The sequence below is a fragment of the Chelon labrosus genome, assembly GCF_963514085.1.
Source record: "Chelon labrosus genome assembly, chromosome: 11".
Lineage (NCBI taxonomy): Eukaryota > Metazoa > Chordata > Actinopteri > Mugiliformes > Mugilidae > Chelon > Chelon labrosus.
Window position 1 is genome coordinate 4,094,397 of NC_140344.1, and position 16,709 is coordinate 4,111,105.

Below are 16,709 nucleotides of genomic sequence, written 5' to 3' on the forward strand. Positions count from 1 at the left end.
CAAGGCTCTCTATGAAGCACGCATTTCTCTGAAGATTCAGCCGCTCCCTGGCCGGGCAGCTGGTCATTTCTGGCAACAGACGCGTCTGAAAAATCCTTTTGTGGGCAGAAACATTTCCCAGCAGGACAAACAAGTAGAGGGAGGAGAAACTGTCTTGTCTTACAAGATCTTAACAAATGTGGAGACAGATATCCATAAAGCAGTGAAGTGGACAGAAAGGGCTTTGGGACCACCTGCAAGATAATGACTGAACCATGTGTAATGTGTATGCCTCTCATGAATTACCTTACATTAAAGCTTGTTTTAGGGTTATTTCCTAACAGTTGATTTGCTCACTATTATTATCACATTCACGTCACATGCCAAAACATCCCATTCACTTATTTCATCGGGTGCTTTTCAGCTGTGAATTACGAGTCAAACACTGGAACCCCTTCATTCTGTATTCATATTTGCTGCTGTTGCCATCTTCGCCACTCAAGATCTGGATTTAAAATCTTATTGTATATCTGTAAATATTTCACAGTAAAAACACTGAGTTTCAGTCCATTGAAAGGCAGGATGGCCTTGATTTTGAAACAGTTACAGGAAGTGTCATGAGGTAAATAAAATCTATACATAGGTCCTTGTTGCTATTTGAGGAAATACAGTATTTCATTAAACCCCTTGTTTCTGTATGATACACATATTTTTAAAATCAGTGTGGCTTTCACACCTATATTTCATTCTGGCTCAGGGTGTAATTGATAACTGATTGTGTTGTTACAGTATAGCATTTAACCTTGGTCACTGGCATTTAATGATGATAAGGATTCTGGAGGCACATGACAACATATTATACATCAGATTAACTGTTTGGTTTTAAAATTATAAGTTTATAAATAGTAGTCGTAACGGTCCGTGGATAACATGTGTTTATACCCTGACTGTGCGTCCCCACTTACTTTCATTGGACAAACTGACGCTTCCCGGTGATGGTTTGGAGCCAGAGTCTGGGCAGTACGGTCCGAGAGTGGGGCCACATGGAGCCACGTTATTGATGACCTGCCCACACTTCTGTCACACTCATGTTTGCGTTTGATTAATACTGAGCTCTGCTCTACCTCCACTAGTTACAAAGAAATGTTGGATTATACAGTGTACTTATTTCTTTTTTTGTCAAACTTTTATGGTCCTACAGGACCACTTCACTGAGCAGTTGGCATGGCAACTGGTAGTGGTCAAGATGTCACATCCTGTTTCTATAGCGTCAAATAACAATACAAAATACAAAACTTATCTGAAGATCTGACACTTGAGTATGTGTCAGCATTATATGAACTACCTAAAATGACTGAAATCATCCTTGAATAAAATGTATTTGACGTGTACTTTAGTGTTTTAGTTTGGCCCAAGTCCCATCCACTAACATGGAGGAGATGGAGCTTATGACCTATACTGCAGCCAGTCACCAGGGGGAGCTCTACTTACTTTGGCTTCACTTTTGAGAAGCAGTTCGGTCGCCCATCTTTATGCAGTCTATGTTTCAAACTGCAAACCAGTCACTTCATTTTGTGGCCCCATTTATGTCATTTACAGACAGCTGTCTGTACATCCATGAGTATATGCACACACACACACCACCAGCAGTGAGAGAAAGAAAAAGAATAAAATAAAATAATAAGCTTCCCCCACACACAGAAACTGTTCTTACAAAAAGACAAAGAAAAGCATTTCTCTATACACACCGAGTATAAATAGTTATTGTACAGTTGTACAGCTATGCCTGTTTTTAGTTCATTCAATCACTACTGTAGACGTGGCTGTTTGAAAGTGTTGGGGTGAAACGCCTCAGATGTGGTCAGCAGTAGTCAGGAGCTGAGAGATTCTGAAGATGTGAGCAGCGTTCACTTTCAGCAGAGTCTTCGTGAAACATGAATGAAGATTATATCGGCTCAGAAAACAAATGCTAGAATGATGAGCAATATCTTCCTCTTGAAATCACATACACTCTTCTACTCCTACGACAAAATGAAACAATAAAGTTAAATATTTGAAATATAAAAAATGGATTTTAAAAAAAAGAAAAGAAAAAACTTGACAAAAACAGAACAAACATAAAGAATAGATACATAAATATACCGTACATAAAATAACCACAAGTCAAGATAGTTCACCTAAAAGCGAAAGACACAGTATTGAGACAATGCAATTTTAACGGAGCTCATAATTACACCTGACAGCCAGCGTTAACACCACTGCTGATCTCTGTCTGAGGTTCCTTCCCCCTCCTGATAACCTCAGGGCTACATGGAAGCTAATAAATGATCTAATCTCCGCCTGAGAGCTGCTGTGATGAAGGTTATCAACTCCTCCTCCTCCTCTTCTCTATGAATGCAGATAGCCAGACATCTGTTAGCATTGTGAAGTATGCAGTTTACTTTTATGTTTAAAGTCATACAGGGTAGAGGACACATTAACCAGCATCTCTTTGAGGGCAGTCATATCTGATAAAAAGGTCAAAGGTCACCAGTCTGCTGTACGGGATTTAGTGAAAAAGAGACAGCCGATATGGCCAAAACTAAAATCTCGATTTTTTATCTTTTACACCGTTCATTTATTTCTGTCTACATGAACTCAAGACATAATTCAAAAGTGTTTTTCTTTATTACAACTACGTTTTAATCTATATATTCAAATGTAATATTCGATATCAACAAACAAGAACAAAAGGGCAGCACTAAAATAAAGTGCCACCACCAGGCAATGAGTGGAGACACATTAATGAAAACATCTCAGCAAACAGGCCGACTTCTGAGTTTTTCTTCAACATTAAGGCCAGGTTAGGGTCGAGTAAAACAACACGTTCAGCTGCACCACAGTCTTCTCTAATGTTTCGTTACAGTACAAACCGGGTAGCATTACCTCGGCGGTTCATAACGGACACAGATTGTTTTCAACATCTTTACGAACACAGGCTTCTTTGATCGCGTTAATGAGTACCATGTACCTCCTGTTGCAAAACGTCAGCCCTTCTGAAATTTCCCTCCATCAGAACCCTGTCTTGTCGTACGAGGAGAATGTGGCAGCTATAGTTTGGCAAGTTATTGAATTAACTATTAACTATTTATCACCATCTCCCAAACACAAAAGCACAAATTGTGGCTGATGTTGTTTTTACCTGTTCCTCTTCCTCCAGACAATCTTGATCAGAGCCAAAAAAGAACTTGTTTCCCTACAGTTCTTTTGTGAGGGCTCTATTCCCTAAAAGATAACGGGGTGGTCTGCTTCATCTGAGGGGAGTCGGATGATTGAACAGAAATTTCTGATATCTACTAATCAGATTTTTATTTTTAAATTTTAACTAACAACTGAACCCACATCACCCAGTAATTAGCCAGGTATTTGGAAGTGTGAAAGTGAGCAGGATTTAATGAACGTCTTTGGTGGAATGCACCCTGTAACTTCCAGGCGCCATGCTAAAAAGCAACTATTTCCCGCTAATGTGTTCCTTGAACACCGTGTGTCAGCTGTTTTATTTCAATAACCCTGTGCCCTCTGAGAGGCTGGGAGCAGACCTACTGCAGCAGCTACAGGAGAAGCCGAGTAATTGGGATTCACTGCATGCACGGTAGCTGATGTAAGAGAAGTTGCTCGCTAACAAGTATCCCACGGTAACCTCAGAGAGTGGCGGAGCAGCGGCATGTCTCTGTTTGCTCGTTATCTGAAGCTCATTGCTGGCCTTCTTTAATTCACCATCTGCTGCAGCACACCAGGATGAAAACGTTAGTGCTCCTCATCTCCGTCGGTCTGAGCAGAGGAAGCTAGGAGAAGATGACTGAAACCAAAAAGAAAAGAAAAAATGTCTAGGGAGATCCACAGATGACTAACTCTGCTTGTTCTAAAGCTCGATATTTAAAACTGCTGGATGTCTTTTAAATGAGCTGTGAGCAAAAACTGCAACATGAACAGCTTCCCATATCTGGTTACAAAGTAAAAGGTGCAACATGTGTTACACTTATTAACTAAGCATCAGTACAGCTCCCCAGACTGCCGTGCTGCTGTTGAACACTGTATCTAACAATTATCTGCACTGCAGCACATACTTATATTGTGGAAAAACATGGCAGCTTTTAGACAGCGTTGCCAGATACAGCTAATGGTTTCCAATTCAAAAGCGGTTCAAAAGCCACCAACACACAGACAACACCCACCAAAATATTAGATAGATATTTTCTTCCACTGCCACTGCTAGGTCTACAGAGCACGACATTTCTTCTCATTTATTTTTTTCATTATTTAATGTGATGTTGTGAATTGTTATGTCTGATTTGTTTGTAAATTATGTTCTTAATAAAGTTACAAAAAAGGAGCGTTTCTCTAGGTGACACTTAATGCTCCCTGATTAATGAAGTTGAAGTGCCATAAAGATCCGACAGGAGAGGGTGTGGACTGCTTGTGAGTTCAGATTAAAACTGAAAAGTAGTGGTACTGGGTACCAGAGAGTACTGGCCCACTTAAAGCACTGATAATAGGCTCTTTCCACAAACAGAGCACATTCAGTGCCCTCACACACATACACTAATCAGCCACAACATTAAAACCACTGACAGGAGAAGTATATAACATTGACCATCTTGTGACAATCCAGTGTTCTGCTGGGAAACTTTTGGACCTGGCATTCATGTGGATGTTACTTAGACATGTAGCACCCACCTAGACCAGACCAGGCACCCCCACCCCATAGCAATGACACTCCTTGATGGCAGCAGCCTTCCCCAGCAGGATGCAGCCTGACACAGACACACACAAAAATGCTTTAGGAACAACTAAAAAAAAACAACATGAAGAACAGCACAAGGTGTTGACCTTGCCTCCATATTCACTAGATCTCAAACTGATCAAGTATCTGTGGGATGATCCACAGAGGCCCCTCCCCTCAACCCATAGGACCCAAAGGCCCCCACTAACAATGCTCTGTTACCAGACACCACAGGACACCCTCAGAAGGCCCATGTCCATTCTCTGATGAGTTACGACTGTTTTGGAGGCACAAGGGAGACCTACACAATGTTAGGAAGGTGGTCACAATGTTATGACTGATCAGTGTACATTTGTTAGGAGTAAATGCACTTTGGTTTCAAATCAGCATTAAAGTGTAATCATGAAAAATGCCAAAACTAAGCCGAAACCGGGCCAACTCTATTTTTGATAAATAATTTAATTTTTAGAATAATAATTTCAAACCACTAACTTGTGAAACCTCCTGGTACTACAATCATACAGCACCTCAAACAGACGCATTAAAATGTGTTTGTACGATAAGATGGCCCCCGTGTCAAATATATGGTATTTATATTGCAGTTAACGGGTGGTTTCCTTCACTTCTATGCAATAACACAGAGTAATGTAGGAAGGAAAAAAAAATGCAAGCAAAGCACATTTTATTTTTAACGGTTTCCCTCAGTAGTGGCCACTTTGCAGGTGTTCAATCATAAAGAGCTTAGTGACACAGTCCAGTTGAACTACTAGAAGTGAGCACTCATAAGATAAGATAAGATAAGATAAGATAAGATAAGATAGACATCTCTGGAGGTCCTCATGAGAACCAGTTTCATCAGAACATTTCAGACTGCAAATTTTGCAAACTTAATGGGCCTAATGATAATGATGGGCTTTGTTTCTTTTCAATTCAGTGAAATAATTATTATTAATATATTATTTATTTATTATTTATTTTTGCTCACTATATCTTTCCATATGTGTTATTTGATGTCCTCAGTTTTGCTCTATATGGTAGAAAATAGTAAAAATAAAGAGAAACCTTTAAATTAGTGAATGTGTCCAAATCTTACTTAGTACTTTTGATTCCAAACCAATCAGAGCTGGTTGTTGATCACCACCCAACCTCTACAACGATACAGTACAGTAACAGTGTTGTTAGAAGCAGTGGAAAAGCCTTCAATGAAACGAAAATAAAAATAAAAATATACATCATCGTAGGCACATCTGTGGGTCACAGCTTGGCTTGTCTGGGACCTTAGAAGAGCTCTCCATGCTCTTATTAGTCAGCACAATGAAAGCCGTTGTACGAGAAAAGTGAGGCATCCAAGATGTGGTCCACTATGATAACGGAAAACGCAATCAGCTGTTACGCCTGACACCATATGTCTTTCTTGTCAAGCTATTATAAGTACTGTACTCTGTAGTCTGATTCAGGGATAAGAGCTTCAATGAAGGCTCTTAGGTGTTTCCCTAAGCAGCACTTCAGAGCAAGTGTACATGCATTCTTTGAAGAACATCTTCACTTAAGCTCTCTGTGGAGCTGAAGACGCTGCTGAACATACAACCATACCGAGGTGTATTTAAGTGCCTGTAAACTGAACTATATGAAAAATGCATAAAAACCCAAAGCATAAATGTTGTAGATGACAGAAACCAACTTCATATGTTATATTTAGAATCTTTCCATTTGAAAAGAAGTATAAATTTTAGCGGTAGTCGCTCTCAGAAACTTTAGCTCAAATCTGGATTGTTAAAGGTGTTAAAGATCTTTTTAAACATGCTATCACTGAACATATTGTCCAACATCTAAACCACAAGCCTATTTATTAGGGAATGAACATATTTTATTTTATATCAGAAGACAGAGTTGGATAGTTGGACATAAGAAACAACCCTCATCACACAGGACCCAGCCTTCATATCTTATTCCTGCTCACTCTAAAAGTCTTGTGTTGTAAAATGCGTTTTTTCTACTGACAGGAAAAGCTTTATTTCCTTCATCAAGAAATGTTATACACATATAATTTGTCATTTGAGGATTTATGTCCTGTATAATTAATTTGTTTTTACAGCAGTAAGCTTTCTGTGCTGACTGTCTGCCTATGGGACTTGATGTCCTTCCTCTGATCTCTGTGGTTTGTCTCCACAGTGAAACTCTTGCATGTTTTTTAGTTTGTCCAAAGGACTCACATAAACTCCATGTCGTGACTGCAGCAGCACAGAGCCTCGGCTCACTGAGATTACAAGAGAATAATAACAATTACAGCGTATTGTTTTCTGTGCTTGTATTGCTGTTTGCTGTCCAATCAGTACTGACATATAATCTACTCATGAATGAGAGGAAGAAAGATGAACTGACATTTGGTTGATATGAGCTTTTATTATTGACAACCTTTTTTTTTTCTCTGTAAATTGAAAATCACAGTGTTTACACTGGGGGTGAGGACAGAGGAATAATAATGAGGCTGAAATTGGTTCTGACGTGATGCAGAGGCTGTTTTTCTGCTGATTGTCAGATGACTGTTAATGAGTCTTTTATTGCGGAGCATGAGACAAATTCAGAAACCACCATCAGGTCAGCCGTTTGTTATCAGACAGAAAACAACTAGCAACTAGCAAGGATCATATTGGACTGTTTGACAGCTTTCAGCAACTGGCTGGATTCCTGTAGAGGCAACATTTAGTTTCAGTAAATGGACCAACTGAGCATTAGAGTGAGCAGGAGGAGGCTGGGGTGGATGGTGGGCCAACAAATACATGAATTTAAGGCTTCACATCTATCATCCATGGTTCATCCATCTGTTATTAAGTTGAGGCTACAAAAATACACTGTTAGGTCAGGAAAAAATAAAATGACCTGTGCGTTCGATAATGGTCTCTACGAATAAGACACAATTGAGAGCATTTTGAAAAATGAAATTTCCTTGTCACCATCACCAGGCCAGAGAAAAACTCTAACCCCAACTGTAAAACTTGTTAGATACTTCGTGAGAAGCGAGAAATTTGTTCTCACTCCTAGGGCTGCAAGAACAAATTTGTTCTGGCCAGGTAATTTATACTTCACGAGAAACTCAAGTGCTGAACACTGGGGAAATCCTCATAGGGCCCTCTCATCGCAGCAAAAGTCACACGTGCTAAGCATTGTTGGAGATGTGGGATATAGACAACGAGAGGCACTTTTCTTACTATTTTGGGATGTCGGCCAGTCGTTTTGACAACCGTGTTCATCGGATCATGCTGTTCGTTCAGCATGCACCTATACACAGTTTGCCGATCTCTACCCAGGAGAGATTAGCGGTAACACTGTGAATATTAGCATCGGGGAGCTCACAGAGTAGCATTCCCGCATTACCGAATCAACTACACCCACTCCAATTTCTGACCAATCACAGAATAGTCGCCAGACACGACATGAGAAAAAAGTTCAGCCTGGTTGATGTGTCGAGAACAAGCTGCGAGAACAAACATCTGGCTTCTGGCGGCGTATGTAACAGTCCTAGCAAAACTAAGAAAAAAGCATAACAACAAATCAATGAATGTGCCATGCTCTGCAATATTTTAAAAGTGACGACGGCTTGTGTTTTACTGCACATATTAAAAGAAACATGTTTTGTATATATGAACATTAGGGTCTTCAGTAGATTCATTGAGATTTATTTTATTTTATTTTTATTTTTATTTTCTTTCACTTATTTAAGTTCGTGTGGTTATGTACAAGAGAGTAAAGTTACCGGAGTCAAATTCCTTGTATGTGCAGTACTTGGTCATTAAAGCTGATTCTGATTCAGATTCTGGAATATTTAATCGCGATTAATTGCAGGATAAAGTGTTGACACAAATTATTTGCACATTTTTAAAATCTGTTAAAATCTGTAAGAGGAGATATTTCTGAAGCTTTACCCTCATCATGATCTCAGCTCCTTGCTCAGTTCATTAGTCCGTTCACATCAGCGGTAAACACAAATAACTATGTTCTTGTTGAGAGAACCATCTGGCAGGGCTTTGAAGATGGACTTATTATTTTAAAAATGATTTACTACAACTTCTAATTCTGCTCGCTTTACACGACGTTACTGCAGCTTTGATCTGTTCCAGATTCCCCAATGCTACGAGGTGGACCAAGTTCAAGATAACAGATGGGTGTTAAAAAAAAATGACGGAGTTAAAAGAAATTGAAGCTTACTTGTTATTATTATACACTTTTGTCCATAAAGTTGGAATAAAATATTGTTTACCTCTGCTCATGAAATGATTGTGAAAATGTGATTTATTCTATAAAGATAGATGAAGTGTATCCGGCGCTGAGCACGGTATGAAACTACCTACAGGCCTACTTTTTTTACATGACAGCCGTATATATTTCCGTGGACCATTAAGTCGGTGGATAGTGGTAATCATCGGCTAGACAAACTGAGACAGACTTTGATAGGACATGCAGCAGCAACACATCAATTGCCGGCAGCAGACAAGAGACATACTGTAAGCTGCGGGGGGAGCAATAAATGACAAAATAAAGTGTGGAATGACAGAGTGATTCATGTGCAAAATGGAGGTCGAACAGCTGCAACACGAGGCTAGTCACAGCGGCACACCACAAAGGCTAGACGTATGACACTAGAAGAACGGACTACTGGCATGTCGGACATGGGTATTTGCTGGTGAAATTGTCACAGTCACTCCCCAAACTGTCCGTCTTTAAGGTGAGATAAAAATAGATGAATAAAAATGAAATCAATCATGTTTGGTGCTTTTTTGCGGCCAAAACACCACATTTCTCTACAGATTTTATTCATTCATTATACCAATGTTAAGTCCCACAGTTTGATTGCTTCATGTTTTCCCCTGACAAGTTTTGTTTAGAACTTTTCGGAATGAAATATCACCGTGTTTGCCGCTGCAGGGACTCTTATCCCAAAGATTAAAGCGTGTCAGCGTGTGTGTGCGCACGGCGACAGATCTCGTCTCTGTTGCTGTCTCAAACTCACCACTGACGATGTTCCTCCTCCAGATGCATTTATTCAAATCCAATTACACCCTCTGCGGCTTTTTGCTCCCTTAATTTCTGTTTGTGTGTCTTTGTTCTCAGCTGATGATTTTCTCTTTCATTCAGAGGCGGTGCGTTCATAATTCCCATGAATATACGCTCGCCTTAATGGAGCATTGAGAATTAATTTGGACTATGAAGGCTCCTTAGGTAAGCTTTCTACACCGCAGGCACAACAGTGTGTCTGCTGCATAATAGGCTTGTTTCCAGGATCAAAATGAGCTTCATGAGCAGACAGGGGAAAGAAAAGAGAAACTCCTTAAACAGAGAGCGTGAGGGAATTAAAGTTGGCCTGCAGTTTGTCTTCATTAAAGCTTTTCACACTGAGATGATCAATGAAGAGGCTAACCACAGAAACAACCTGTAAAAAAGCTGATTCTTTGTGTTCTCCTATTGCGAAAAAAGCTGACCTCTTTAGTCTGATGTTTTGATGTAACATAAACAGACAGCCCTCATCTCTTTCCAAAATAAGAGCCTCTGCAACATCATTGGAAACCGGCACCTGCTCAGCTGAGTCTCTTTGAGCTCTGACCGATGAATTTCAATGAGCAGCTGCTGGAGTTTATGATTTTCCTCTTTCTGCAGCCGCACCGATTATCTGAAACATCTGCATACGACGAGGAGGGGTGTCAGAAGCATCTGCCAAACAAAAGCCACAGAAGGCAATTTTGTGTTTGTGTTGTATATCAGAAACTGGGGGGAGCTTTAAACGTGTCTTTGTTATGTGTCGTCCGGCACACAAGCACCACATTCTACACAGTCTTGTAACGTCTTGTAATGTGTACTGAAGTGTGATATCGCTCATTTAATTTCCAGTCCAATAGCAAGTAAAACCTTCAGTACTGCTTAATGCAGTACATGCAATGTGGTATTGGTATAGTGTCAAATTGAATTGGCATAAAAAAATAAGAGTTCCCCCTTTATCTGGATAATCTAACAAACAGCTCCACGATAAACATCACCACCTACTTCTTTTGGGAATAAAAACAACAACCACCGAAAGGTCAAACTGAAATATAACCAGGAAAAATGATAATGTTCGATGTTTGACTCTTTGCTTTCGCATGCGTAGGTCTTTTTAGATGAGTATTGCTCCAAACCGTCCTATTAGCTTTAAATGTCATATTTTGGAGCTTATTAATGCAGCTACTCTCCTGCAGGGCATCCCACTGAGGTATAAATTCAACATTGCAGAAACCTCTGACAACAAGCTGTGCATAAACTGGGCCTGACACCATCTCACAGGATAATTAGTGCTGCTGAGGAGAACAGTATGCATGGTTTGATTTGACTTTATCGCTGGCCTCTTTTAGCTAAAAGCTGTGTGGATCTTCAGCTTGGAACACAGTTTCATGTTGATTTTGTTGATGCAGCTCAAAGCTCAAATTAGTCTTCTGAGCTTTAGGAGAAAACTCTGTTATAAAGTGGCAGGTAAATATACATTTAGATACATATCGTAAATGTACAAGCTGCCATCTGCCGAAAAAATTCTCCACTCTTCCGTTATTATTTTCCAGTCAAACGTTTGGACACAAATGCTAATTCACAGATTTTATTTTATTTTTATTTTTTTTGTTATTCTTACTATTTTCTACATCGAGTCTTTGAAATAACGCATGGCATTATGTAGAGGCATAAAAAGAAATATTACACATTTTAGATTCTTCAAAGTAACCACTTCACTTGATAAGAGCTTTGCACACTATTGGAAATATCTCAACCAGTTTCATGAGGTTGTTCTCTGAAATGGTTTTAAGTTAACAGGTGAACCTTATTGTGTCGATATTCAATGTGAATATGCAGCAAATTACATGTTTCATCTACTATGGGAAGACACACTCAACTAAGTAAAGAGAAAATAACAGACATTAATCAGAGACATGAAGCTCAGTAAATCTGGAAAATCTCACGATTTATGTTCATAATATTGTGTCTACCGCAACGTTATGATTGGTTTAGGGTTAACAGGATAGTTGTTTCAAAGTGAGAATGAGATTCACTGGACAATGAGCCAAAACACACATCTGTAGGGCACAGTTTGACCAGGAAACAAAGTGACAGAGAGCCAGAAATCTAAATCAATCAACCTAAACCCAACTGAGATGGTTTGGGATGAATAAGACTGCTATGTCAAGGCAATAGGTGCTCCTGATATGTGGGAAACCTTCAAGACTGTTAGAAAAGCTCAACCTTGTGAAAGTGGTTGAGAGACTGACGAGTTATTAGGCTATTATAGTAAAACATGGCTACGTTGAAGGATGTATGAAACATATGCTCATTTTTGCAAACAACACAGCTCCGCATTTAGTTGTTTCCATTTTTTTTATATCTTCTACCACTTGGAGAACAGGAAAAATAACTAAAAAGAGCAAAGAATCTTTTTAGACTGTGGATGCAAAGCTAGCTTACCAATCTATGGGAACCAATCTAGTACGTTATTCCATCATAGAGGTAAACTACTGAAGATAGCAACCAACTCATCAGTTACTTTGTTTAATAATCAATGTTCAATGTTTAAAATGTCAGATAGAGGGTAAACTGTCATCATTACAGAATCTGAGCCGACCTACAACCAATTAAAACCCTGACTGTGACGAAAAAGACACAGCTGAGGCAGAATGCCAAGCCACGGTGGCTGAGCAGATCTGGGTATATCATGAGAGAGTCAGGCTGAGGTTGGCCTCCTTTGTCTTAGTGAAGGAGATAACTAGGCAGCTTTCAGCAGCACATGAAAAGGAGCAGCAGCAGAAACCTGACAAGGTGAAGGAACGTCAGCGGCTGCTAGAGTCACTGCAGTCGGAGAGAACTCGACAAGGAGAGGGAGTGTTCCCTCGCCTGCTGCGGGGTGCTGTGAGAAAGTGAGCGACCTGAAGCTGCTGATCCAGAGCAGCAGCGTCTACTGCTGACTTTATTGACTCCACATTAGAGAGTCTCTGTCATTTCTGTACTGAGGTGCAGATGCGTTCATTATCAGACTTTAATTTATGGTTATTGTGAACATATATGTTCATCTATTATTTGAATTCATACCCATGTCACTAAACGTTACTGACACGGAAGAGTTATAGCCCGTCACATCCAGTTCCCAGTTCTCCCTCCATGAAGTGGGAGAACCTGCTATTAAATGGCAAAAAATGCAATGCTGAAAAAGGAATGGAAACACAGTGTAAAGGAATATATGGCCTATAATTTATTTTTGTCCTTGTGTAATACAACATACCAGTAGTACCACTAGTTTGGGATTTTTTTTTTCTCCTGTGTGAATCTAATCTACTCTGATTTTGGACACATTTGTTTGGAGGTTTACACATGTCTACATCCTGTCTACCAGTGGGACCATATTTGAATATATTTTATTGGGTTAAAGTGCTAAAAAAACAAATCAAACAAAAAAAGCGTGCTTTATCATTTGTGCAATGTGATATAAACAAAAATCCAAATCCAAGACAAAACCTCAGTACAGAAACCATGCAAGGACAAAATATTTTTTTCTTTTCATATTCAGAATATGATTCAAATCTGGAGAGAACGGAGGGCGTTGTGCACAAAAACTGTGATAAAGGCCCTTTTTGAATAACACGATAGGGCTTTTTTTTTTAATGCTAAATGGAATGCACTTTCTGAATATAGGGTTTTTTGCATACTCACACTCTGAAAAGCAGCAGCCATGCTTGGTGCTTTTATGAGCACGACGAGTGACTTGGCATTTAAAATCTTGCCTAAAGACGAGCCTGAACTCTTAACCCAGCCGGAAAAATCGTCACCAGTTGGTCACTGGTGAATGTGTCACCAGGGGCATCAAAAAAAGCTGCACAAGACAGACTTCAAGATGACACAGTTGTTGTGTGCCACAAACTTTGTATGTGCGCAGGCCAGTACACCTGTGACTTTTAATCATAGGAGATGTGCAGTGTGTTTAGTATGGGTCATTTACATTTTACTACGGTTTTATGCTATATTTGCTCCCGATTATTTCATGTCCATTCACTTTGAGAGGCAATGCAAATGAAGTTTACTCTTAAGGTTCCTCTTGAAGCCACTAGCATTTTGGTTTTATTTTTACTGTATTTCATTTATTTGCTGTATGCGCTGAATATAAACTATGTGTGTCTGACATTTTACAGGATAAATGAACAGTTCAGCTGTTGCATAAATAATCTAGAAATGAATCAATAATGAAAATGGAAAATTTCAGTGTTTGATACCTCTGCAGTACAGTTAATATGTGTGTGTGCATGTATCTGTGTAGCACAGAGAGAGAGAGAGAGCGAGAGAAAGAGAGATGGAGAGAGGGTCAGACAGAGAGAGTTTCCCCTCTATCATCGTGTCTCAAAAGATGTGTTGTGCTTCTACTGCTACCCAGGGCACTAAAAGTTACTGACACAGAAGAGTTAGAGCCAGTCACAATAGAAACGCAGCACCGTAGGCAGACTGGAGACCTAATTCCTCCACTAAAAAGCATGGGTCTGCGTTTATACTGCTTTTGCTTCATCTGTTCTCCATCTCCCGCCTTTTATCATCGTACCGTCCACTGCTACACACGCTCGGGGCGACAGGTGCGCACGACAACGTGCCCGATTGCGCGCACAGATTGCATCCCTAATCATGGATCGGCCTACTAAAAATGACGCAAATAAAATGATTACCATTACTCTGTGACCTGTTCAGACTTTTGGACATTTAGTTGAAGAATACTGACACACACACACACACACACACACACTCCCGCAAGCTGTGAGCAGACGACAGAGTCATACCTTCTCTTAAGACCTCGTTGTGGATGAACAGGAGCAGCAGGAAGCAGACCGCAGCGGCAGTCAGAGCCCAGGCCAGCCGTAGGAGCTGCATGGGGGAGAGACGCGAGCCGCGCGGTGATCCACAAAGTCCAAACTGATTATCCGCAGGACGGTGCCCCCCTTCACGACGCCACTTCCATGCCTATCCGACCCAGAGGAGGACGGAGGCGGGAGACAGGTGTCATCTCCTGGATATGTAACCACACGCGAGCCAGAAGTGACAACTCCAGACTGGAGGAGATTTTTACTCAGCAAAGAGGTATTTATTATTATTATTATTTTTTTTATTTCTCTCTCTTTACACTCTGAACCTCTCGGGGTGCTCACAGGGCTCCCCGGCGCAGCGGCCAGCAGCAGGTGCAGATGCAGGTGCAGGTGGTCCCCTCCACTGAACTACGTTCATCAAAACACTAGACCAGGTCCAAACTAGCCTAGAAGTTTCCCATCTGTACGCCTCCAACTTAATGTTCACTGCGTTCCTGATGCATCAGAAGTGTCGCACGTGGAAATCCCTCCAGGGACGGAAGAACCAGCACTGGAGCCGGCTGGAGCTACAGCTGGCATATTGAACGTCTCCCCGCTGGATCGGATCGGGCGTCCTGAGCGGAGCCCGGTTGGCTGGTGGAGAGAAGAGTGAAAGAGGATGTGCAGCTGTGCAGTTGTGAAGTCCCCCCCGCCCCCGTCTCCCTCTCTCTCTCTCTCTCTCTCTCTGTCGTCATAGAGTGACGTCACGCCGGTTACACTAACGTGTCTCGGTGCGGAACCATCCACAGGCTTAGGATACCGGGGCTGAACCTGATGCTGTACAGCAGGGGCGGAAACCAGGATCTGAGGACGCTGACAGGGGCACCCATGTGTTGCCAGGTTGTGGAAATAACTTCAGTGGGTTTAAACAATGCCTCATCTCACTGCGTCATTAACATGTATAATTATTGCATGTTTTTTTATTTATTTATTTATTTTCAAGCTCTTTTTTTTCACTTGCAGTTTTTTTCAATCACTGTATCAACCACCACTTTAAGGATGCACGCCCCTACACACTCAGACCCCTAACCCAGGACTTAATAGGTTTTAAAAGGAACATGGTGGCACTTTTCAGGTGGGGAGCAACGTGCACTGAAGTGTCTAGACTGTCAATACAGTGTTTACCACGAGATTTCATGAGACCCTGTGAATTATATAATAAAAAAGTTTTAAAAAACGAATTATGATGCTATCAAAGACTTTATGCAGTATATGAAATGACTGCACGTAGAATAAGATCATGTGTTTTGTATCAGTCTGTTTAAATTACCGCAATAACACAGATATTGGGGTTTAGCGACAAATTGCAGCAGCCTATGCAGTTTACCAGTTCATGTACAGGAATACTGAACATAAACTGCTGAGACGTGACATTCTATGGAATAATGTATGTAATATTAAATAAAGTATCAGCGAATAAATCAAACAGTTGACCGGCGGAGTAAGGTTGCTGTGTGACATCGGCACCAGGACTGGTGCCACTTCACCTCATTCAACTTACTCTCACAGCCATTCCTTGCAGGTGGCTTTGAAGAGGGACGATCTCCTCTTACATGAGGGAAAATCACAAAAACTGTGATAAATGAACCTACCACAGTTGTTCCTCTTCACACTCAACTCAGAGTCCGCTGTGGTTAGCCCCTGAGTTGGACCTTGGCCGTCCACTCTGTTAAGGAAGAAACAGAGCAAAGATGAAAAGATCCAGAAACAGTAAAATCCAGGTAAAATCCACACTCCCATCTCCTGGCACAGCACCCTTCCACTCTTTAAATCCAGGTGTTTGGGTGGTGGTAAAGGAGTTTAGTATGTCTAGATGGTGGTAAGAACCCTTCCAAGTTCTTCTAACCACCAGCGTTAGAAGAAGTTGCCCTTTCTGCCACCTTGACCACTGGTGGTCACACCAGACACTGTAAGTACGGTGTGAGTAGAGTTGAGTACTCTACGGGGCGGCTGTGGCTCAGTAGGTAGAGCTCAGTAGGTAGAGCGGGTTGTCCAAGAACCAAAGGGTTAGCGGTTCGATCCCCGGAACGTGCCACATGCCGAAGTGTCCTTGAGCAAGACACTGAACCCCCAGTTGCTCC

At 40.9% G+C, this 16,709-nt stretch overlaps 1 protein-coding gene across 1 annotated transcript in view; it reads right to left on the minus strand.

Moving 5' to 3' along the window:
* LOC311496164 (chemokine-like protein TAFA-5) overlaps window positions 1–14,831 on the minus strand; it is a gene marked incomplete at its 3' end in the record, with an annotated part of 146,711 nt that extends 131,880 nt beyond the window's left edge. Inside the window, exon 1 of the mRNA XM_084555928.1 lies at window positions 14,566–14,831. Coding sequence (XP_084412054.1) covers window positions 14,566–14,656 — 91 coding nt within the window. The 5' untranslated portion in view covers window positions 14,657–14,831. The remainder of the gene's footprint in view (window positions 1–14,565) is intronic.
* Between the last annotated feature and the right edge of the window lie 1,878 nt (window positions 14,832–16,709).